At 38.4% G+C, this 22365-nt stretch overlaps 1 protein-coding gene across 4 annotated transcripts in view; it reads left to right on the top strand.

The window, feature by feature from the left end:
* TULP4 (TUB like protein 4) overlaps positions 1 to 22365 on the top strand; it is a 141218-nt gene that overhangs the window by 80137 nt on the left and 38716 nt on the right. For all 4 annotated transcript variants that reach the window (XM_042817228.1, XM_042817247.1, XM_042817256.1 and 1 more), the window contains exons 3-5: positions 4963 to 5091; positions 5378 to 5539; positions 22105 to 22285. In XM_042817228.1, the coding sequence (XP_042673162.1) occupies positions 4963 to 5091; positions 5378 to 5539; positions 22105 to 22285 (472 nt within the window). The remainder of the gene's footprint in view (positions 1 to 4962; positions 5092 to 5377; positions 5540 to 22104; positions 22286 to 22365) is intronic.

Raw genomic sequence — 22365 nt, 5'->3', positions numbered from 1 at the left:
TTTTATCGAGGAATCACTCTAAAAATGGGACTCCACTGTGATAACCCACTGTGTTTGCATTCAGGCTTCTTTGGTCTCTGCTTGCCATTTCAAACTTGGACTTCTAAGAAATAACAATTTAAAGCAGAAATTGGAACAGTTTGTAAAACAGTGTATTTGCTGCTTCACGTAGGCAAATGACACCTGCTTTCTTACAAAGTCCTGGAATCACGGAATGCATCAGGCTGGAAGGGACCCCAGAGCCCACCCAGTCCCAACTCACGCCGTGAGCAGGGCTTCCCAGCCACCAGCTCAGGCTGCCCAGGGCCCATCCAACTTGGCCTTGAGTGTCTCCAGGGGTGGGGTACCACAGCTTCTCTGGGCAGCCTGTGCTGGTGCCTCACTGCCCTCTGAGTAAAGAATTTGCTCTTAACAGCTAATCTAAGTTTCCCTCTTTTATTATAAAGCCATTCCCCCTTGTCCTATCACTATTACGCTGTTTAAAAAGTTTGTCTCCCTCCTACTTATAAGTTCCCCTTAACTACTGGAAGGCTGCAGTGAGGTCTCCCTGAAGCGTTCTCCAAGCTAAACAAGCCCAGCTCCCTCTGCTTTTCTTCACAGGAGATGTGCTCCAGCCCTCTGACCGTATTTCTGGCTTCCTCTTGCCTTGCTTCAGCAGCTTCACATCCTCCTTGGGCTGCGAGTCCCAGGCTTGGACACAGTACTGCAGGTGGGGGCTCATGAGGGCAGAGCAGAGGGGCGCAATCACTTCCCTCACCTGGCTGCCATCCATGTTTTGTTGCAGCCTGGGATACAGTTGGCATCCATGGCTGCAAGAACACACTGCTGGCTCACATCCAGCCTTTTGTCCAACCCAAGACCTTTTCTGCAGGGCTGCTCTCAGTGTGTTCTTCCAGACTGTACACATATCCGGAATTGCCCTGACTCAAGTGCAGTGTTGCACTTGGCTTTATTGAACCTCATTATGTTCTCATGAGCCCGCTTTTTAAGCCTTTCCAGGTCCCTCTGGATGGCATCACAAAGCAAACTCAAAGGAGAAATGGGAAAAATGAGAGTGAAAGCATTAAACAAAATGGCATATAGCTTATTGAGGTGTAAATGTAATTGACGTTTTTGAGTTAGAAATGTTCTCCATCCCTTCCTTCCATTGTGTCAACTGCACCACTCAGCTTGGTATCATCAGCAAACTTGCAGAGGATGCACTTACTCCCATTGTCTTTGTCACTGATAAAGGTATTGCAGAGCACTGGTCCGAAGACTGACCCATGGGAGTCATACTTGTGACCAGCCTTCAGCTGGATGTGCGCACAGATCCATTGACTCCATCCACTTGGCTACGACCATCCAACCAATTCTTCATTCACCAATTAGTCCAGCTTTCAAATCCTTCTCTCTCCAGTTCACGTGTCAAATGCCTTTCACAAGTCCAGGTAGATGACATCAGTTGCCCTCCCTTTGTTCATCCACATCATCACTCCTTTGTAGAAGGCCATAAAAATGTAATATGTGGTAAACCATATATTTTTTAATGTCTAACATGAAAGCTGCAGTGGAATCTTAATGACAGGTCCTTATTTTGTGGTGAAAATGATTTCAAAATGTTTTATTTTTTATTGATTGTGCTACTTCTAGAATTATAACAACAGACAGTTTTTCGAGTTTTTAGCACCATTAATGTAAATTAAATTTAATTCAAAAAAATCAAGTTGGCAGTTAGAGCTATTAAAAATAAGGACCGTTCCACTTTTCAGATAAACTTTTCACCATTAAGCATTGTCCAGAAGGAGCTCAAAAAAAACATAAGACTTTGATTCAAAAGTTCATTGAACTTCATGGCAAGAATCCTATTTGCTGTGATATACTGGCCTTTATACTGTACTTAAATGAATATATTAGACTAGGAGTTCCTTGGAGTTTTATTTGTGGAAGATAATTGTCTGCATGAGGTACCAATTCAAAAGCTGATTAATGTCTGCAATACAAAATTTTTATAGAGTAGAATATGCACCATTTGCAATTTTTATAGTTAATTTTAAATAAATAAACAGGCACTATGCATAGGCTGTGCAGGCCACAAATAGTCCACAGGCAACTTTCTTTGGCGCACCAATGTTTTTGTTCTTTCATTACAAGATAAAACAGTTTAGTCCTTGAATGCCTATGGGAAGATGAATAGCTGAATAGGAAGTAGAGAACCATAAAAGTAGGAGAAGTAAAGATGGGGCCCCTGTGAGTTGAAGCTGTTAGGGAAAGTGATGTTATCTTTGCATTTATGGGTTTATGGGAATTTCTTTTTCTGGAGGAGTAGATCAAGCTTATGCATTATTTAAGGGCACTGTCTATGAGGCATGTTTTCATATTCTTTAGATTCTGGACAATGTAAAAGCCAAAAGTCATTGTAATATTTGGGGTAATTCTTTTCCTTTCTTTATCTCAGCTTCTATATTGTATTGCCTAAAACAAAATTGGAAGGACTCAAAGCAGCTGTGGAGTCAGCACCTGTAGTCAGATGTTAAATGTAAATGATGGAAGTGACCTCATAAAATGATAACATTTGTTCTGTGTTTTCAGAAGTTAAATTTTCAAATTACAAAATTACTTACTTATTGAGCGTGTTATCAGAAGTCATATAAAATCATTGTCTCACTTTCATTTGTAATTACAAAGCAGCGAGGTTATTACTCTTAAAGCCAGGGGCTTATTGGAGTTTTGACCTTCACAGCTCACCAAATAGAGGATTTGGAAGTTACTGATTTGTATCTAACTGGGAAGGAAAGAGGAGAACTCTATTTAGTCATGCTTACATTCAGATGTGTCCCTGGGTTTTGTTTTTATCAAATTGAAAGAAAATATATGTTGCACTGAATTTGAATCAAAAGATATTTTCGATCTTTAAGAAGGCTCCTATTTAAAATAGAAAGGAGGCAAACCACGCCAACGTAACTCTTGCCATTTTTCCCCTAATTCTTTTCATTAAGTCAGCTGGTATGGCTAATCTGTAAAATCATATGTTTGTCTCAGATCTTTGTCAGATAAAACAGCAATTTTGAGGCAGGTAGTAACTTTGATTGTGTTCACTGAAAAGCCTAATTTTATTTGAACAAATAGTTTTGTCTTTTTTTTTCCTAAATCCTCTAGCAATTTATTCTGTTCAGTCTATGAAAAGTCCAATATGAGGATTCCCGAAGCACTAGAGATCTGATTTTGACTGATTATAAATATTTTTTGGTCTGTAAAGAAAATTGTTAGACTTACCTTCCCCCAGTCTTAAAGAGGAGCATTTTTCAGAGTTATCTTGATGTTGCATATGAGGTTTTCATGACTTCTTTGGTAATATTGGCAAGTACAATTATGTAGTTATTGTGTTTTGTCTCAGGGTGGATGAAATGATAGCTGTGATTTTCAAGAAATAGGAAAGAAATGAAAAATTAGTGCTGTTCTTGTTTAGACAGAAGAGACGGAGCGAGTCTTCAACCAAAATACAGCTGCTGGTATTACTGTGCTGGAATATCTTATTCACTTCTCTTCCAAGAACAAGCAAACAAAACAAACAAAAAACCCCTATGTATGATATAATCCATACAGCGCTGTTTTTGGGAGTGGGTTCTACTTGATTCAGGGACAGCCAGGCATTTTTCTGCAAAATCCCAAATGCAGAATCTCCCTAGCTTCATAGCAGCAGGGAGGCAGTTTGTCTTACTTCTTCACATAATTTTGAAGTATGCATGAAGAAACTGTTTTCTTTTAGTTGTTTAGTCATTCAATGGTTAATCCTTCAGGCATGGAGGGCTACATTGATTTGCAGTTGATTCTGTAGTGAATACACTGCAAATAAGTATAGCACTCCTTAAGTGAATGTAAGATCATCTTTTTTTTTTCAGCTGTTCAGTTTTGGTTCCAGACATACATATTTATATCCTTATTCTGAAAATGACTTCTGCTTTCATTGTGAAATGCAGTGGATTTGTCTACTCAGAGTTCATTTCAGGACTGGAACATTTAGGAACATCGTTGCTTTTCAGTGAAGGGCAGAATATATTCCAGGGAAGTCTTCCACTCTCTTTGCTGTAATTATGTGTTCAGGTTTATGAAAAAGCATAAATCTAGATGTCCACTAAGTAGTTAAAATTAACATTCTACTGAGTGATAATTCAGTGTTTGTTTTATTTATCTGCACTTGCTTTATCTCTGTAAAGGAATGGGGGAGAAACCTTGTGTATGAATGTGAGCATCCTGTCCAAATCTGAATGTTTTGAAATAAATCTAATTTGGAACAAAGGTTTTAAGAAGAAGTCATTAACAGAAGGTTTAACTGGATGGTTTTACATCTGATTTCTGCTTCAGGCACTAAGATGACATATATATGTCTTTTGCTTCAGTTCTGTGCTGAGGCCTTGGGAGATTCTGTATTTGTTAAATTTATATTAATTATAAATCAGAGAGCTGTATGACAGGTTGGACTTGATTAGATTCTCTAGAAAAGTGCAGCTAGCCCTAATGTGCGGAGAAGAATTTACAGCTGCTTTGTATTCCTTCTCCACTCTATAGCAGAGCAAGTTTTCTATGAAATTTCTATGTTTTAATGATCTGTGACTATATTTTTGGTGTGTGTCACTGGTGACGTGAGTATTCAAATTGAATCTGCTGTCAGTGCATGCAATTTGGAGTCACCAGAGTTGAGGATTTGAGGTGAGGTCTAGCAGACCCCGAGACTGTGGAGGGGGAAATCATTGGAAAGAGGGTTGGGAAGAGTGCCTGCATTTCCTGACAGTCATGACAAAATGATTCCAGCTGTTCTTGAAAGACATTTAATTCTGTGCTGAGAATTGCTATTTTGTATACCTTCTTTAGAATTTAAATGCAGTGTTGTTTATTTCACATTATTATTTAAGTTCTTCTTGTAAAATTGTTAACACTCTACACAGCTTTGGTAATGCTCTTTATGTTCTGTAATCCTTTCAGGTTGTTCTGGTTAGATGGAATGAACCATTTCAGAAATTAGCAACTTGTGATGCAGATGGAGGAATATTTGTTTGGATACAATATGAGGGCAGATGGTCTGTGGAGCTTGTAAATGATCGTGGGGCACAGGTTAGTATACATCTTTTCTCTTCAGTCCAGAATTATCAAGTCCTGAGAGACAAAATGAAAAAGATAATGAAAAAAAACCACAGGATAAAATGAAACATTTCTTTAATGAATGGAGTATGCAAGAAGTGTCTTTGAAAGGACAGCTGCTTTACCTGACTGCCATAAAATCAGTTCCGCTGGACTAGTAGTTGCTCTGCTTAGCTCTGTGCGATGCTAAATTTTATCAAAACAAAAATAAATTACTACATGTCTAACATATCTGTTTTCTTATCTCTGATATACTAAGGTAAGCGACTTTACATGGAGCCACGATGGGACTCAAGCACTCATCTCCTATAGAGATGGATTTGTGCTGGTTGGTTCAGTCAGCGGACAAAGACACTGGTCTTCAGAAATAAACTTGGAGAGTCAGATCACATGTGGCATATGGACTCCCGATGACCAACAGGTAATGGAGCTTTTCGAGGCTGTCAATTTTATCACGTTGGCTTGCTGTAGAATGCACTTCTTTAGAAGTTATTAAATAAAATGGTCACTGTAGTAACGGTTTCCCTCAAAACTGTTGCTCCCACAGATAGTGAGAATTTAATTAATCCCATGATTCTCATTAGTCAGATATGCTAATGTACCGTTACCTATCATCACCTTTCACCCCAATTCCATGCAGCCTTAATCAAAGTTTCAGATAGAAATCTGTAATCATACCCCTAATTTGTTGATGCAGCTATCTTGAAAATATACATTTGGGCAGAGATACAGCATGGACTATTAAACATCTGAGCAGCTGCTTCATTATAGAGCCGCTTTTTTTTTGCAGTTGCAGCAAAAGCAGTTCAACGGACACAGTTACATCTGCCTTCACATGAGCAAATGGACTGAATTGATCCTGAGTGTCAGAGGACCTCTCAGCCTTATGCAAAATACATAATTTTTAAAAAGGCTGTTGTTTTAACCAAAGTATTCAGTCCAAAACTTGCTGAGCTTTGATAAAGCCAGTTAAAAAATTCTTCTTTACTGCTTTTCTAATGAAGCATATCATATTGATCACATCACCATTTATTATGGGGCTCAAGCTAGCCTGTTGGTTTCATTCTCAGAATTTGCAATGGCTCTTTGCCATTCAGCTGTTGCCCTTCATGCAATGGTCTTTCCTTCCATCTACTTGCTGTCATTACAGTTAATGTATGCATAATATAGTACTGTAAGAAATGATAAGAGTAAGATAGTGCAAAGATCGTTTGTAGTATGATCAAGATTGGATTATTTTGCTTCATTTTACACTTTCATGACAACATACTAGTTCAGGACTCAAGGTACCACTGGCTTTAATTTAGAATACTATAAATCCATGCAAGATATATTCAGGGTTATTTTGGGAATTGCGGGTAGAGTATAGTAGCACTAATAATATGCATTTCCAGAGCAGTATCTAATAATTTTAGAGTGCTCTGCAAAGAATAATGAATAAATTATTTCAACATAGCTCTTTAAAGCCAGGGAGTCTAACTGCCTCTTTTTGAACCTGGGGAGATTCAAGTCTTGACAATAAATAATTTACTCAAGATCAAGAGGAAAAGTCAAGCAGCAGAAGTAGGAGAGAAACTAAGATCTAATAGCTCTCAGTCCCATGTTTTAAACATAAGGCTTCTCCATTTGTGTGTTTCTCAGTTGTAGTTCACTGCTGTATTTAGAACTATCTTCACTTGAGTGTTTAATTTGGGATGACGGAGTGCCTTTGATTCAAATTAGCCAATATGTTTGTTCTTTCTAAACTGGATACTCTTTAAGTGCTTATTCCAGAAAACAAACACTTGTTCAGTGTCCAGATAAGCGCATATGAACATAATGGCCACTTCCAGCTGTGTGAAAATTGCTTGCTTGAGTTACGAGATTGTGTTGCTGACAAACTCACTGAAACAGATATAAAAACCAGCTACAGGCTTTATATTGCTCTGCACAGTTCTCTTAATGATGGAGTTTGCATGTTAACTGATGATGAATCTTTGTCCTGCTCTCCAGAGTTGCTGAAAAGATCCTGCAATATGTATTAAGATGTATTTGTCTCCAGAAGCACGTGGAAATAGAATTCTTTGAGGTTCTAGGAGAGGCTTTGCTCAGTTCATACCAAAAATAGAAATTTGGGTGAAAAAGAGCTTTGAATATATTGCACACAAATAAGCACATACAAAGATGGATACCCTTACTAGCTTATCTCCCTATCTGATTTCTCTCCTGATGTGTGTCTGAAAATGAGATAACAGTATTCTAGTCTAGCTTAGCTTCAGCATCTTCCCTATTCATATGATCTGTTGCCTAACACAGTGAGTGAAAGATAAATGTGAACATTTAAATTTATATTTTCATAATATTATTTTTGTCACATCTCTGGCACCATGAGAACTGCTACCGAAGATATTCCTGAAAAACACAGCACCTCATAACACCACAACTTTTGACAGGATTAACTTGGAAAGCTAAATTTCCAAGGGGAGTGTGTTGTTCGGTATCATTTTACTATTGTCCTCATAAAAATGTGCTCAATGTAGTCTGTCCTGTCACTCACTCTTTAGTTCTCAATCATCTGCAGTGCACGTCTTCCTCTTTGCTTCCAGCCTCATTTTCTATCTTTTCTCCCATCTGTTTGACACCAGCAGTCTATCACTGACTGCTACAGCTGCTCTCTGGCAGCTCTACAAGAGGAGAATTTCCTACCACCATCTTTCTGTTGGAGGAGAAGAATCACTGGAGCTACAGTTATTGCTAACCACCTTCTTGTTTTGACATAAAGGTGAGTTAGCAATACTTACATCAAAAACAGCAAATGGAAAGTCAAACTTTTAACTGTGTCTGTGGTGATAATGATAGAGTGTGCGTGGCCTCTGGATTTGTTACCTTGCTGGGTTTTGATGTAGACTTGTAAGTAAAGCATCTGAGGTCGCACCTGATGTCACCTGTGCTTGAAACTCTGTAGTTAACATTTTTCAAAGACTTTTGGTAGCCTAGATTTGGGATGATGGCTGGAGAGATGGAGATATAATCCTGTTAAAGTTGAGTATAGAGCTGTATCTTGAAACTAATTTGCCCTGAGGAAGTCAGGACAGTCAGTACAACCTGATTGACTGCAATACTTTCTTTCTCAGATCAGATGATCTTTTCATTTAGGTCACTGGCAGATTTTTACTGTACTTCACACCTAGGTCTTGACTCTGGATATTGGGCTGTGGGGTTCTTTAGCTAATTCAAAACATAGGCCTTTTGATTGTAAATCTTTGTGTTTACTGCAGAGGTCTAAAATTGAATTTTGTCACTTCCACTATATTTCTGTAGTCCTGCTTGTGTGGAGAGGTTTCAGTGTTTCCTCTTCTGATACTCTCTATAACCAGAGCACTCTTCTGGCCAAGGCACAAAGACTTGTAATACCAATGGGCTCCAGAGAATAATAATCAAATACAACAGGAAAACTTTAGAATACTGGGTTCTCTGTATCTTGAGTGGAGTTCCACAGTCGTGTTAAACTTGAATAAATGGAGATCACTGAGGACTGTGACCTTCCTTTCTCTCTTTTGAATTGGTTTTCCAGGGCTATAGGAGGCTGTAGAGCCTACTTCCTCAGGGTGATGTGGAGTATGTTTCTGCTGAGAAGGTTCACCTAGGATCATGTAGGGATGAAAAATAGGTAGGAAATGTTGGATAACACAGGAGAAATCATACTGGAGACAGTTCTGTGGTGTTGTACCATGCTTGCTTGCAGAGAGAGGGCATGCATATCAAGTAGGTTGAATGACTTCCCAGGTGAGAAAAACTTGAATTTCTTCTAGCCTAGGGGTTTATTTATAATTACAGAAGCAATGTCAATAAGTAACTGAGGATTTTTTCCTAAGCTCATAAGTCATGTAAAATATTTTCCCAGTACTTCATCTCCTCTTCTGTATGTTTGCTCAGTCCCCTGTGACAGTATTCTATGAACTTCTGCTGCCCTTGGGCCATCCTTTCCCTCCCAGATTTTACTTGGCAAAGAGGCTTACCTGTATTCATGATGAAAGAAGAGCATAGTGTCAGAAGACTGCATGGGAACTGTGAAGGAATGGATCATCCTCATGTTTATAGCAATGTAGTGTAACTCCCTGGACTTCACTGGGATTGTTTCTGCTTACCTACTGTGTGTGTGAAGGAAATCAGAAGTAAATCACTCTCTTGTAGAGGGTAGCCTTAATGAAAATGAATATATTTTATTAAATCCTGGATATCCCAAGAGGTGTTATTGATTTATTTTTGTTCCTTGTATCTCAGCTAGTGTAACTTATTAGACTTTTCTAATAGTAGTAAGGTTCCTTTCAGACACTTATTAGAATTCTTTTTGACCAATACATGACAGACAATGTGTGAGTGTGAACTTCACCACAGCACTTCCTTCAGTTTCCTTTGGAATTAAGTATGCATGCAGCTAACGAGTTTGATTTGCATCCTCCCAGACACAGTGTTAACTGTTGTATGTGGTCCCATCACAATTTAGTGTATGTTAAAACTAAGAATGGGTGAATAAAAACCCTACTTTGGATCTGATCTGTGCCTAATTACGTAAAACACTGTTCTTGGTAGAAAGCACTGCTCTTAGTGGAAAAGAAGCTCAATTAGGATTAGCTGTGTTGTGTACTGTAAGGTCTTGTAAGGCAGAAAAACTATATTACGGAAGAAAAACTATGAGACCAATAGTGGATGAAATTGTTTTGTCTAAAAATACAGGGTTCTGGAAGTCTGTGTTCTTTTCAAATCATTTGTAGTTTGTAGAAGTTACGCAGGAAGGCATTTTCTATGCTGTTAGTCACTCTTGCTCCCAGTGCTTGCCACCCCTGCTCCCAAGGCAACAACAAAGGGTTCAGTGTCTTTCCATAATGAGCACGAAGCAGGACAGGCCTCAGTGCCCATCTTTAGCCGCGAGCCCCAGCACCGCAGAGCAGAGCCATGGACCCAGGCAAGAGCTCACATGAGGGAGGAGAGATCTGTGAGATCTGTTGAGCTAATACATCCCTTGGTGTCTTATGTATCAGTACTGGGCTGTGCCAAGCGACTAATCTGAGATACAGCAAAACTCTCACTTGGAAATTATGCAAGCAAAATGGCCGTCTCTGTTCTTTGACGAACACAGCAGCATTGTTACATTCCCTTTGTTCTGCTACTGGCAGCTTTCTTATTGTCTGCATTTGCCTCCTCTCTATGCACAGGGAGTGCCCCTAGCTGAGGCCAATTGTTCCCCAAGGTGACTCCCACCTCTGCTCGCTGACTGTGCTCACCTTTGCCTGCTCTGGGCAGCCTGATGGGGGCTGTGCTGTGGCAGCCTCAGCAAGGTGAACATGGATTACTGCTGACCTTCATGAGGCATCAGTCTGAATAGTGACAACTGTGAAGTAACCTTATAGCATGACATTTAGGCATGTCAGTATTTTTCCTAAAACATCACAGCAATAGCAGATCTCACGCCTGGAGTTACGTGCTAATTAGCAAGAAGCATGTCAAATGGCTACTCATGGCACCAGGCTGTCGTGAGTTTGCCTCTCTGGTTCTCTTTTTTGGCATGGCCTTAGTCCTATTTAAGTACATTCTGCTTTTGGATCTCCTAATTTTTGTCAGTGGTCTATGACTTATAGATGCTGCAACCTTTTCAGGGAAATAGTTATTCTGAGCAAATCCTAAGCTGAAAGTAGGAACAGTAGCCTTTCCTAACCTCCAGAACATGGCTCCAGAGTAAGGTCTGACTCAGGCAGTCACTGCTGTTGCAGGAGTCACACTGATCAGGATTGATTATGCTCAGGCATCTAACTGTGTGGAAAAGGTCTTAAAGACAGCCTTCTAATCAGTTGACAGAGTGATGAAAGAGAGCTACAAACTGAGGTAATATAAGAAGGAGAAATATTTACCTTAACGATTATGAGAGTTGGAAGGACAAATGAAAAAGAAAAAGAAAAAAAAAAGTGTAAGCAGTGATTTGGTCTTTATTACAGTATTCCTTGTCCCTGCCAAGAATCTTTATAGATTCACATAAAGGAGCCTTTAAAATTCCAGGAAGAACCTGTATTTTTGTTCTTTAACATGTAGCAATACGTCTTTTTCCCAGTCTGTTCTGGGTGCAGTGACTATCAAATGATCCTGCAATGAGTAGAACCTCTCAAAATGGTACTGTAAGATAAAGTCATTGAGGAATACTGAAAGACTTATTTTCATTGGGTGAATTACACAACTTAGTGAGAAAAATGGCTGGAGGCTTTTTATAGCATTGAAGAAATGCTGTTAATTAATTCAGCAGTTTATTCAAGCTAGAAGAACTGCAGACAGTGGTTAAATCGCATATAGGGATTTTAACATTGCATGCTGCATAGCTAATGCAATGTAACTTTAGCAGTACTGCATGAGCAGTACTGCTAAAATGCAAAAAGAAGACAGAAGAAAGAGATTTCAGCTGTCTTTCAAGATAAATCCGTTTGTTATGTAAAACAAATAGATAAGCAAAGCACACCACAAGCAAACTGTCCTAATATTTTGGGCTATTTTTAGAAGCATTTCAGGCCTTTGTTGAAGACTTTCTATTAAAATTAATGATTTCTGCTTGCTTATACTAAGTGTTCTATGAACGTTTACTCTCCTACTGCACCCTTTCATAGACAAAATATGTGTTTTTTTATAAATACTTAGAATGTTTAAATGTGGGGGTTTTTTTTGTGTAGACTTCAGTATTCTTGATTTATGTATATATATATGCTGCAAGCCAGAAACATTTTGTTTTTCATCTCTGCTTGGTGATTTTTGATTTTTATGATGCCATGTAATAGTGACAGATTTTATGTGAAAAAGAAATGTGAGATTTAAGTGCTGCTTAGCCTTTTTCTCATCTCTTTTTTTGTATTTTTTAAAGCTTCAATATGCAACAAAATCTGAAGCAATAGATGTTTTTTTTTCTGGCGTCTACAAATAATTTCATTGTCATTTCCATCACCTTCACCTTTTCTGTCTCAAGTAGGTGTTCATGCATTGTTCTGCTGGGAATATGATTTGCAAAAGGATGGGAAAGAGTTAAATAGCTGAATGCACTGTGCCTTTCTCACTTGTGTTCTTTTCTCACTAGCAATGAGGAGCTATCAGTACTCAGGCAATAACTTCATAGTCTTTGCCTTGTGTTTTGCAAGGATAGAGAGTAAATATGTTCTCTTTGGAGCCTCTGGGGTTCATTTGTGGCTTCAGGAGCCGTGGCATCTCTCTGTGGGTCTATTCCAGACAAGCCTTTCTTCTGCCAGCAACCCTGGCCGATAACACACAATTATTGAGCAGATAGTTTAAGGAGCTGAGCAACAAGGTGATGCTTGAATGTGTTTTGTTCTTCCCACTAGCTCCATCTGAGCCTTGTCTAATCTTCCCCCTGATGCTCCTCATGCTGTCTCTCAGCTCTGCAAGAGCTGGTGAGCTGGTGCCATTTATTCTATTTGTGCTATTTGGGGGCTGTTTAGCTGCTGTTTAGCTGCTGATGGCATCGTGGTTCATGTTTTCTCATCTGCTGCAATGTTTCATGTCAACATCATATCATATGAGTCTTGCAAATAATTTTTCCCTGCCATGACTCTGTCAGAAGAGAATATAAATGTTTTAACGTTTTGCTCATCCTTGCAGGCTCTTGTAGGCAGGATAAAAAGATTTGATGTTTGTTACTGAAGAAAGTGAACAGCAAAAGAGATCTTTAAACTCTTTGCCTTGATCTGGCATGACACTTGGATAGGTCACAGTATTCTTACTTGAGCAGACAGAATCCAGGGTTTATTAAGTTCTGTACACATCTTTCCTCTGTCAGGAAAGAAAGGATTTTAATGGAAATGACAAACTAAAGATGGAGGAAGAGCTGAAGACTCATTGTACTGTTCAGTTATTGGGTCCACTGAGCATTTTTTTATCCAGCACTGTTTCACATTTTTGGACCATCAGTGTTTGAGTCAGCAAAATAAAGTGCAAACAGACTCTATGTAAATCTTTCTGTGGGAAGTGTCAGAAGAAGGGAATAGTTTGCCTGCCATCTCACCTTACTGGTTCTTGTATAGAAGGATTTGCTTATGTAGCCTAAAATCTTCAGCTCTTTGGCACATGGAATATTTATTTGAATCTGTTTTGTTATGCTTCACCTCTTGGGCAAGTGGTAAGAAGGAGGATTTGCAGTCCACCTATGCAAAGCAGCAGCACATACTTATGTTGGTTTTTAGGCAGTTCAGGCAAAAATGTCACCTTCTGCAAAAATGGATATGTCAAATTTAAACTCAGAATTTTATTTTCCTTTAATTTGTTTGATCTGATTTTGAGTTGTGAGGAGAATAGCAGGTTTTTCTTCTTACAGAGCAAAAACTTTCTAAACTGTGAAATTTTTACAGCATTTTTCAGAAACAGTCTGTGTTCCATTTCCAGAGCCACTTGATTGAGTACACTCTGGCCCCAGGCACTTGGTTCATCCAGAGCTTTCTGATCTTTTGGTTCAAAAGAAATGTCTCTGCCGGAGTGGTTAATTTAAACTTTATTACCAGTGGGACTCGATCTGTCAATTTTTTGGAAGTTAATAACAAGACAGGGAGCCAACATGAGTCTTGAACTTTGTCCAAATACATTCAGGACTGTGAGCAGTCTGAATCATTTGTGCAGTAAGGGAGGATTGTAGTGGCTGAATTTGGAGAAGGAGACTTGTGGATTTCTGCAGTTGGTTTTGTCTGGGAAAACAAGGCTAACATTTGTAGGAAATTAAAAATGGAAGGTGGTGTTTTGAGAGGGTAACATCACATGATTTTACATGGATTTTTCAGAAAGAGATAGTATGCCAATGAAAAAATAGAAACAGTATCGTTTTTCTCCAAATTCTTTCCCGTCAGTGTTTCATCCTATATGGATTCAAATTGCGCTTTTTGCTCTTGCCCAAAAGTCAGTTTCTTGGTGTTCCAACACTGAGGGTTTGTGAACAGCTATGTCAGCTGGAAAGGGGTTAGTCCTTCCCTACTTCCCTTGCTTTTGGGAGGTTCTTCTGCATTGCCTTGTTTGGTAACAGCTTATTACTCAGCCTGTCTCCTTGTTGGCTCACTTACACTTGACCTCACCCATGCTGAGTTACCTACCTCTCTCTGCCAACACCCAGGACCTAGAAAGAGAATGCAGAAGTTGGAGGAATTGCTTCCGTGAGCATATAGTTTGACCATGGGACTTCTTGATTCTTTATTATGAAATTCAAATGGGCAAGGACATTGTTTCCAAAATACTTTGTATTTCAGTTTTGACTGGCCCGGAGTGCAATCGTTGTTGCTAAGTAATACCATTTTCAATGAGGGGGGGAAAAAAAAAACAACACAAAAACACAGCAAAAACTGTCAGACTTTTCAAACTCAGAAGGAAACTTTAACTTCAGCAGACAGCGTATCTTTCAGGAAATAGCTAAACCCTGGCTTAGGAACAGTACAGGAGACTGCCAAGTGTATGCGAGTGCTCTGAGTATCAGTTGATTTCTTTTCTTGATTGAGTGGTTGTTGGTTAGAACTAATAGTGTTTTCACCCAGAAACACCAAATATTTTTTTTTGTTGCTATGTATAATTTGATATGTGTGAAGAATATATTTTTCATAGGCATGTGTACATTTTCCTGGCAGAGTTTAGTGAGAATACAGAAAATCACACTGCTTGAAGAGCATTCCAACATACTTCTTATGTGGGAGCTCAGTGGTCCAGATTTGGAGTCCTGTCCACATTAAAAGCTACAGAAGATGTTGTGGAGAAGATATTTCAGCTGCTGCTTTTGGTTCATTTCCCATACTACTTTGAAAGCAGTTTGAGACCTAACAAAAGTTAAAAAAGAAAAAGCAAAAACAAAAACAGCAGTTCTTTTCCATGTCAGGAATAAACTGAGGTATATTGTTAATGTCATAACCATTGTTCAAAGGTCTGCTTGTCTCACTGAAGAAATCTGATTGTTATAGGATGCTTTCTAAAAAGTGCCTTGAGTCAAGAACGTAGAAACGTGTCAGGAAATACACAAGTCAGGATTAGTGTGGATATCATTGGAGAGGAGTATATAATTATTCTTTCTGCAATTTGTCAGAATGCTTTCAAATAAAATTATCTTCACCTGCACAATTGCTTTCATCCTCCCGTGTCTACAGCAGCTGTACGGTCTGACATTCCGCTTTTGAAACTGCTTGTATTTGTGACTCCTGAAACTAAGGGCAGTTTTTTCTCTTTTACACTCCTTCAGCTATGTTGTGCTGTTTTAGAGCGAAACAAAGCCAGTGCAATTTCAATCCCCAGGTTTTAGAATTTCAATCTGCATTACAAAGATTTGTCACCAGTGTATTTACTTTGTCTTCTCATTTGGGGCTCTCTAATAGTTGTCTAAACCCAATGGAATTTGTAGGAGAGAGAAGGAGCAAACCTGAAAGTAGGTAACTAAATCAGCACTGCTTCTGCAAGTTTTAATAGTCTTAAATGGGAATTCTAATGCTGTGTATATATGCAGTTAGCTGGGTGATCTGATGGTGTGTTGTCCATGCACAGGGTAGTAATTCCTCATTTCTGAAGGAAACAAAAAAAACCTCTTTTCAGATTTTTTAGACTCAAATGCAGTCAAAGGAAACCTAGTGGTTTTTTCCCTCTGAGCTTTTGTGTGAATTGTGGTGATGACTCTTTTAGGCATCAGTTCAGGAAATCATTTTACAGCAGTTGAATTTTTAATGAAAATGAAAAAGTATTCAGCGAGAGAGAGCAGCTGTCTCCCTCTGTCTGATTCTCTTTTTCTCTCTGCATTTTGAGGTAAAAAGATGTAAAGCCAGAAATGTCACACTAAGGGAAAAAAAAAAGCTTTTTGTTTTTTTATGTATCCTAAGAGGCTACTGATGCCTCTTCTACTGATGTCTCATCTTTTCTGATGGAGAAACAATAAACAAGAATACAAAGACTGCAAAATGCTAATACTTTGACTAAATGGACTGCAGAACATCTTAACTAAACCTTTACAAGGCTGGCAGACTTTGTTAGGCTAATATTATGGAATGAAAATACCTAAAGGCAATCATTTTCCACATATTTCTTATGCTATTAAGCATACCTGCACAAATAGAAGTTTGATACATCATTTTGCATATTAATCAGTTTATAATTCAGTTAATCTTGAATCGGCAAAATAGATTTATCTGTTAGTGTGGTGGCATTGTGGTGATAACTGTAAAGCTTGTTCCTAGCACGAATACTAATGTTTGGCTAGATGGCTAAATTAGAGCAAACAGAACTTATTCAGCTTTCTTGAAGTGCTCAGCATCTTCTGACACTGCAAACACACTCAGTTGATTTTGTTAGTGTTCTGCAGAGGATTATTTCTGAAGTTCGGTGCTGACTTTTTAGGGGGAGGAGGCTAAAGCAAGCAGATAAAGACAAGTTAAACTTTGAAAAGAGGAATGTCAGGAAGACAAACATCAGACAGGATGGCTGCAAATTTAGAGGTACACAGGATTAGCTGTTAGTGGCAGTGTTGGTGTTGCATGGTACAGCGGCAACAAGATGGGGCTGAACAGAAGAGAAACCAGAAAGGCAGAAAGTAAAACAAAATGCTGAAAGAGCCAGGTTTGTAAAAGTTATGGGTGAACAAGGAACCCTTTAACCTTCAACCCTAGTGAATGTTTGAAACAAGAATTGTAGGTCAAAAGAGGCAAAAACTAAGAGAAATTGGAGGCCTTAAACTGGAGTTCATGGAGCAAATCGTGAAAATGTTCATAAAACACAGTTTTAGGCACAGTACTGATAATAGCAACAGCTTGTGAGTCCATCCGTAGTTTTATTTGCCACAAGATGATGATGAGATTGCTGCCTTGGACTACTACTTCACTGTTAAGGGACTCCTAATAGTCTGTGGAAAAACTGAGTCCTGGAACTGGTTAGTCTGAAAAGCACAAAGCCTTCTGTCCAAGCTGTCAGAGCACCTTGCATTGGATTCTAAATTTAATTCTTTTTTTTTGTAAGTCACTGTCTCACAGGGAATTGGAGAAAGCTCAAAGAGGGACTGGAATGGTCAGGAATCAAGAAACTTCTGTAAGGCATCTTTTGGTCTCTTCTTTCCAAACTAGGTCAGTTGGCTACTGCTCTCAGTTCTAAGTCTAACAAGGAAATCCTGTTTCTCCATTAAAAATAAATAAATACATAAAATTGGTTTTAAAATAACTATTACTAAGATGGAGTTTGCTAGAGTCATTTTCAATGTTTTTGTTTGTTGCTTTTTTTTTAATTAGATCAGTCTGTGAAGTACTTTTGCTTCCCTGGGTTGTCAAATGTATGTGCTTTGTAAAAGTCAAAGGGCTGTTTTTAAAATCCCACACAAGTAAAGCAGATTTTCCTTTTCTGGCTTTGTAGCATGATGATACTGGACTATCTGTATCTAAATGTGCCATCCTGACTTCAGCATGAACTTTAACCAAAGGTTCAGTCATTGCCCCGATACAGAATGAAGACGTTTCAAAAATGTATTGACCAGATTTCCTGGCAGTTTTGTTTGACTAACAATATTAGAAACCTTCAGTGTTAGTACCAAATTGTTACAAAAGCAACATCTTATTTTATCAATATCCTTCTGCAGCAGTATTGACTAGACAGGTTGTAGAACTCAAATCTTAGGTTGAAAATAGTTGTCTTCTTCCTCATACATATACAAAGTCATCAAATGTATTATTATTGGGATTGTATTATACTGTTACTGTAATAATCAAAATGGCTGTAGTTCTGCAAAACTTACATGGACAATGAGGACAGGCTAAGATGCAGTGGCTAGTTTTTCTGCAGATATAAGTCAACACAGCTTAACTGACAAAGAAATTATGATGTATAGACTTTTCTTAGCTGCTGCCTGTAATCAGATGTGGTGAGATGGTGGGGTCTACCCCTTCGCCTCTGGGGTAGGTGCATACTTACTGTTGATGAGTTCAATTTATGTACATTAAACCAAATTAAGAAGCAAAATATATTTTTTTCCAAAATAGCATAACATCTAGTAAATTCTAGTTGTCTTATGAAGCAGTGGGACTCTTGAGCTGAACATTCAGGGTGCTAGATTTTTGATTGCTCTTATATATATAGCTTTGTAGGTTTCAGGGCTGCCAAAACATTTATACTAACACTGTATCTGCTCCAGATGCATCTCAGCAGACTTGATGGGAATAGTAGCAGTTCAGCACAACAGATACACACGCAGTGAAGTCACTGAATAGGTTCAAGTTGCTCCTCATGGTCTGAATTATTTAGCTACTCATCTCTTCTAATATTCATCTCTTCATGAAAAAAATAACTTGGGAGCAGAATAACCCATCTCTTGATTACCGTGTTTCTTATAGGAATTCGTACATTTCAGGCTGCAAATTGAAGACTTTTTGAAATCATGGGAATTTAAGCGGATTGTAATCTTAAATTATAATTTCAAGGTTAATTGTTAATTAATACTAATGAGACCCCATTTTGTTTACCAAAGCTAGCTTGTGAAGTACAAGGTAAGTTACCACAGAGACTAAGAAGTCCGTAGATCTCATAGAAGGGTGTTTTCCAGATTTGTCGTGAGTAGGAATTAACACAGGGATGAGTTTCGCGAGGAACCCAGACGGCTCTTTTTCAGGACTTAATCCAACTTTCAGCTCTGAGTATGTTTAGAAAACTGTGTGTGAATGGTCCCAATGATTTCTAGCGGTTTTCCTTTCAAAGAGTAAAGCATCAGGGCACCATGAAGACTGCTCAAGAAATGGTAGCTCTTTTGTTTTCTGCATTTCTACAACCTTTAATCAGCTATAGCTTCACTGCAGTATAGGATTCATTACGGTCTGACGTGTTTTGTAAGGAAATACTGTATTTTTGTTATGTGTCTGAGTCACACTTTAAATGTATGGATGATTTAAAGTGTTTTGCTATCAGATTTCATATTATTCATCAAATGCAATTCTGCAAGTGGTAATGCGTGCAGTAATAACTGAAATAATGAGTGGTACAAAAGGAAAAGAGACAAGAAGAGAAAGAATGGGATAAAAGGCTAAAGAACTACAAAATAAGTACTTGGGATTTTTTTAAATTGCTATTTAGCTTTTGTATCTGAACAAGTCACTATGACTTGCACATTACTTTTTTTCCAACATTTCACCAGACCTTGTAGGTCTGCAATTATCTGTAAAAATATGAATGTATGCAGCTAAAATACAGCCATTTAATTTTCCCATTGGATCCTTCAGGTATACTCTGTGGCTTGACCTTTTTTCTGAAGGTCAAGAGAATTTTATTCATCTGACATACTTAGCTTGAATATGGCATTTATAGCTTGGCTAATGTTATGGATGGTAACACCAGTAGACATTTATACGGCTTCAGCAGGAGTTCAGCCGGCAGAACTATCAGCCTGATAAAGGCTTTCATCTTAAAAGTTGTATTGCTACAGTTACCCGAAAACTTATGCTGCTTCTTGAAACCAGTAGCCTGGCTAAAGAGATGAGGAGTACCTTCTGATAATTCCTGGTGGCTGAAGAGCTATCTTTAGTGCAAGAATTAAGATGCCTGCATGCAGCTGTTCTGGTCTGAGTTAGAAATTAACATAGAATTTTGTCATTTTAAATGTATTAAGGCTAGTGCTACTCAAAAAAATTAGCTTGAGAATGAACTCCAGGTAATGAGTCCCAACATTTTTTTCTACCCAATTATAAAATATTTCTGCAGAATTTTAGGAGACAGAACTGCTATACTGATATTTTTGGGAAAAAAAATAGTCTTACTTCTTTAACTAGATGTTTTGCAATTATAAAACTTTTAGGAAATTGTTAAAAAAAATAATAATCCAAAGCCTATAGAGAAGGTTGAAACTAGTACAAGAAGCTGGCATGACAGTTTGTACGATTTTTGGCTTCGGAGAAGTTTATTTTGTAGAGAGCTACGAAAGTAGTTAGGGAAAATAGTTATGCATTGATTGTGGTTCTAAAAGCAGTTGAAATAAGTAACAGCAGGAAAGTAAATGGGGTGTATCTGATACAATCTGATACAAATGTACAGTCTGAATGCTGCAAGTCTGTCACCATGTCTTGGAAGAAAGGTGGAGTAACTGTAGCAGAGGTCAGGAAGGGTAATTTGAGGCTTTGAATAACAACTGTACAGGGACATAGATACTAAGTAGGCTGTGATTCTTCAGATGTCTAAGGGATTCAATAATAGATATCTATAAAATTGTGACCAATGCTGAGAATTTTAATAAGCAGTAACAATTATCCCATATTTCTTAAAGTATTAAGAAGTGAAGATTAGACAGTGAAATCATCAGCAGGCTTTAAACAAAGAAGAAGCAGTACTTTTTGTCTGAAGCTGCCTGAGTGTGCAGGTGAAGTGTTTGTTCAGTACATCCTGTACTTTTCCTCAAATACTTGTTCGCTGTTAGAGATAAGATACGAGGCTAGATGAATTCTTGATCTGGGGATATAATTGGTAGAATCTTACATTTACATGCCCATTCACAGAGAAATGAGGAAACCTGTGGTTTGGGCATTTTCTTTCCAAAATGCAGGCGTTTGGCCCTTCAGTTTGTATGGTTAATGTATAAATGTTATGTCATGTTAAAACATGACAACTGAGAAATTACATTATATGAAGGTGTGATTATAAAACCAAAAATATGTAGCAGACTGAAGTGCAAGTATAAGATTTAACCTTCCTTTTAGCTTCCTTTTAAATGCTGACTAGCTTTCAAGTTGATGAATCCCTTTAAACTCACTTTAAAATATATTTGTCTGGCATGGAATTATGTGGTAGCAGCAGAAGCCTTGGCTATTGCATTTATCATTTGGTGGATATATTAAACCTTATTTTCTGATGTTTTTTTTTTTTTTAAATTCACCAAATATGCAGGATCTTAACTCATTCAAAACCTGAAGACAAAAAATATTCGTTAAAAAGAAATTGTATGTTCCAGTCAGACTTCAGTCAGACACATTGGCTACAGTTTAAGAGCACAAAGAAAAACTTGCCTTGTGCATTTTCTTTACCCTTCCTGAGCATATAATGTATTGCCTTCCTGTTGGGCTGTAATAATCTTCTTTCAGTTGAGTGATTGTTTTGCTTTTTGCCGCTAGTTTTGGAAGACAGTCTCCCACCTTCTTTCTGCTCATCAATTGAATAACCTGTCCTCTTCTATTCAGCTGTTTCTCATGAGCTGTTTGATCTGCTAGGATCTCATATTTGTCAGCTGTGCATTTTGATATTGTTATAACCGATGGAATGTTTTCTGCCACTAATTTTAGAAATTTCTGTATAAGCCAAGAATACTGTAGAACCTGTGGTAGCCCTTCTGCCAACTCACTTTAGTGGTGGTGAAGACCAAGTTCAGATAAACTGTAATGGCTCGTACTAAAGTAAACAAAACGAATCCCACTGTGAAACTTGCTCACTGATTTTAGGAACTGACCATATCACTTCTTGATCCCCTATCTGCCCTCAAGTAAGCATCCATGGTTTTTTTTGTTTTTTTTTTTTGAGATATGTAATCAAGCAACTGTGGCAGTTGTCTTGTACGTTCCTTCTCCGTGCTACCTCACTCAGAAGCTCCAGCAAGGTCTCATGTAGTCTTCTTCACCGTTTGCTACTCTTCCCATAAATGTCATAGAATTGTAGAATGGCTTGGGTTGGAAGGGACTTTAATCATTATCCACTTCCAATCCCCCTGCTATGTCAGCTGACTCTGAGTTAGTGGAAACTGCTTTAACTCCTGCACGTAAGGGACACAAAGCGCAGTGACTTCTTGATAATCCGCACAAATTTGATTTTGCCGCTTTGACTTCATTTGTTGTGTACATCTTTGATGGGCTGCAGTGTCCTGTTGTGGCACCAGTTAAAACCCTTGTCTGCTTTACTTTCAATTCATTTCCAGCATAGCAAGCTATCTGAAAGATGCATTCAAAGAACGGTCCAGTCACTGACCTCTGATGGGATTCAGGTCTGTTTTGTTATTTTCAGGTTCTGTTTGGCACTGCTGATGGTCAGGTTATTGTCATGGACTGCCATGGGCGAATGCTGGCCCATGTGCTCCTTCATGAGTCAGATGGCATCCTCAGCATGTCCTGGAACTACCCCAGCTTCCTGGTGGAAGACAGCAGTGAGAGCGACACAGATTCGGACGACTATTCCCCACCACAGGGTAGGTTCCTTGCATGTCCTTCTCTTTCAACTTTGCTGGCACTTGTGAACACCAGGGAGTAGTCGTGTTGTACTGAAACA

Source organism: Centrocercus urophasianus, unplaced genomic scaffold (assembly GCF_019232065.1).
Source record: "Centrocercus urophasianus isolate 14NV4802_14NV808 unplaced genomic scaffold, USGS_Curo_1.0 seq_10, whole genome shotgun sequence".
NCBI lineage: Eukaryota > Metazoa > Chordata > Aves > Galliformes > Phasianidae > Centrocercus > Centrocercus urophasianus.
Note: the sequence above shows the minus strand (reverse complement) of the source record. Positions and strands in the feature narration are given on the sequence as shown.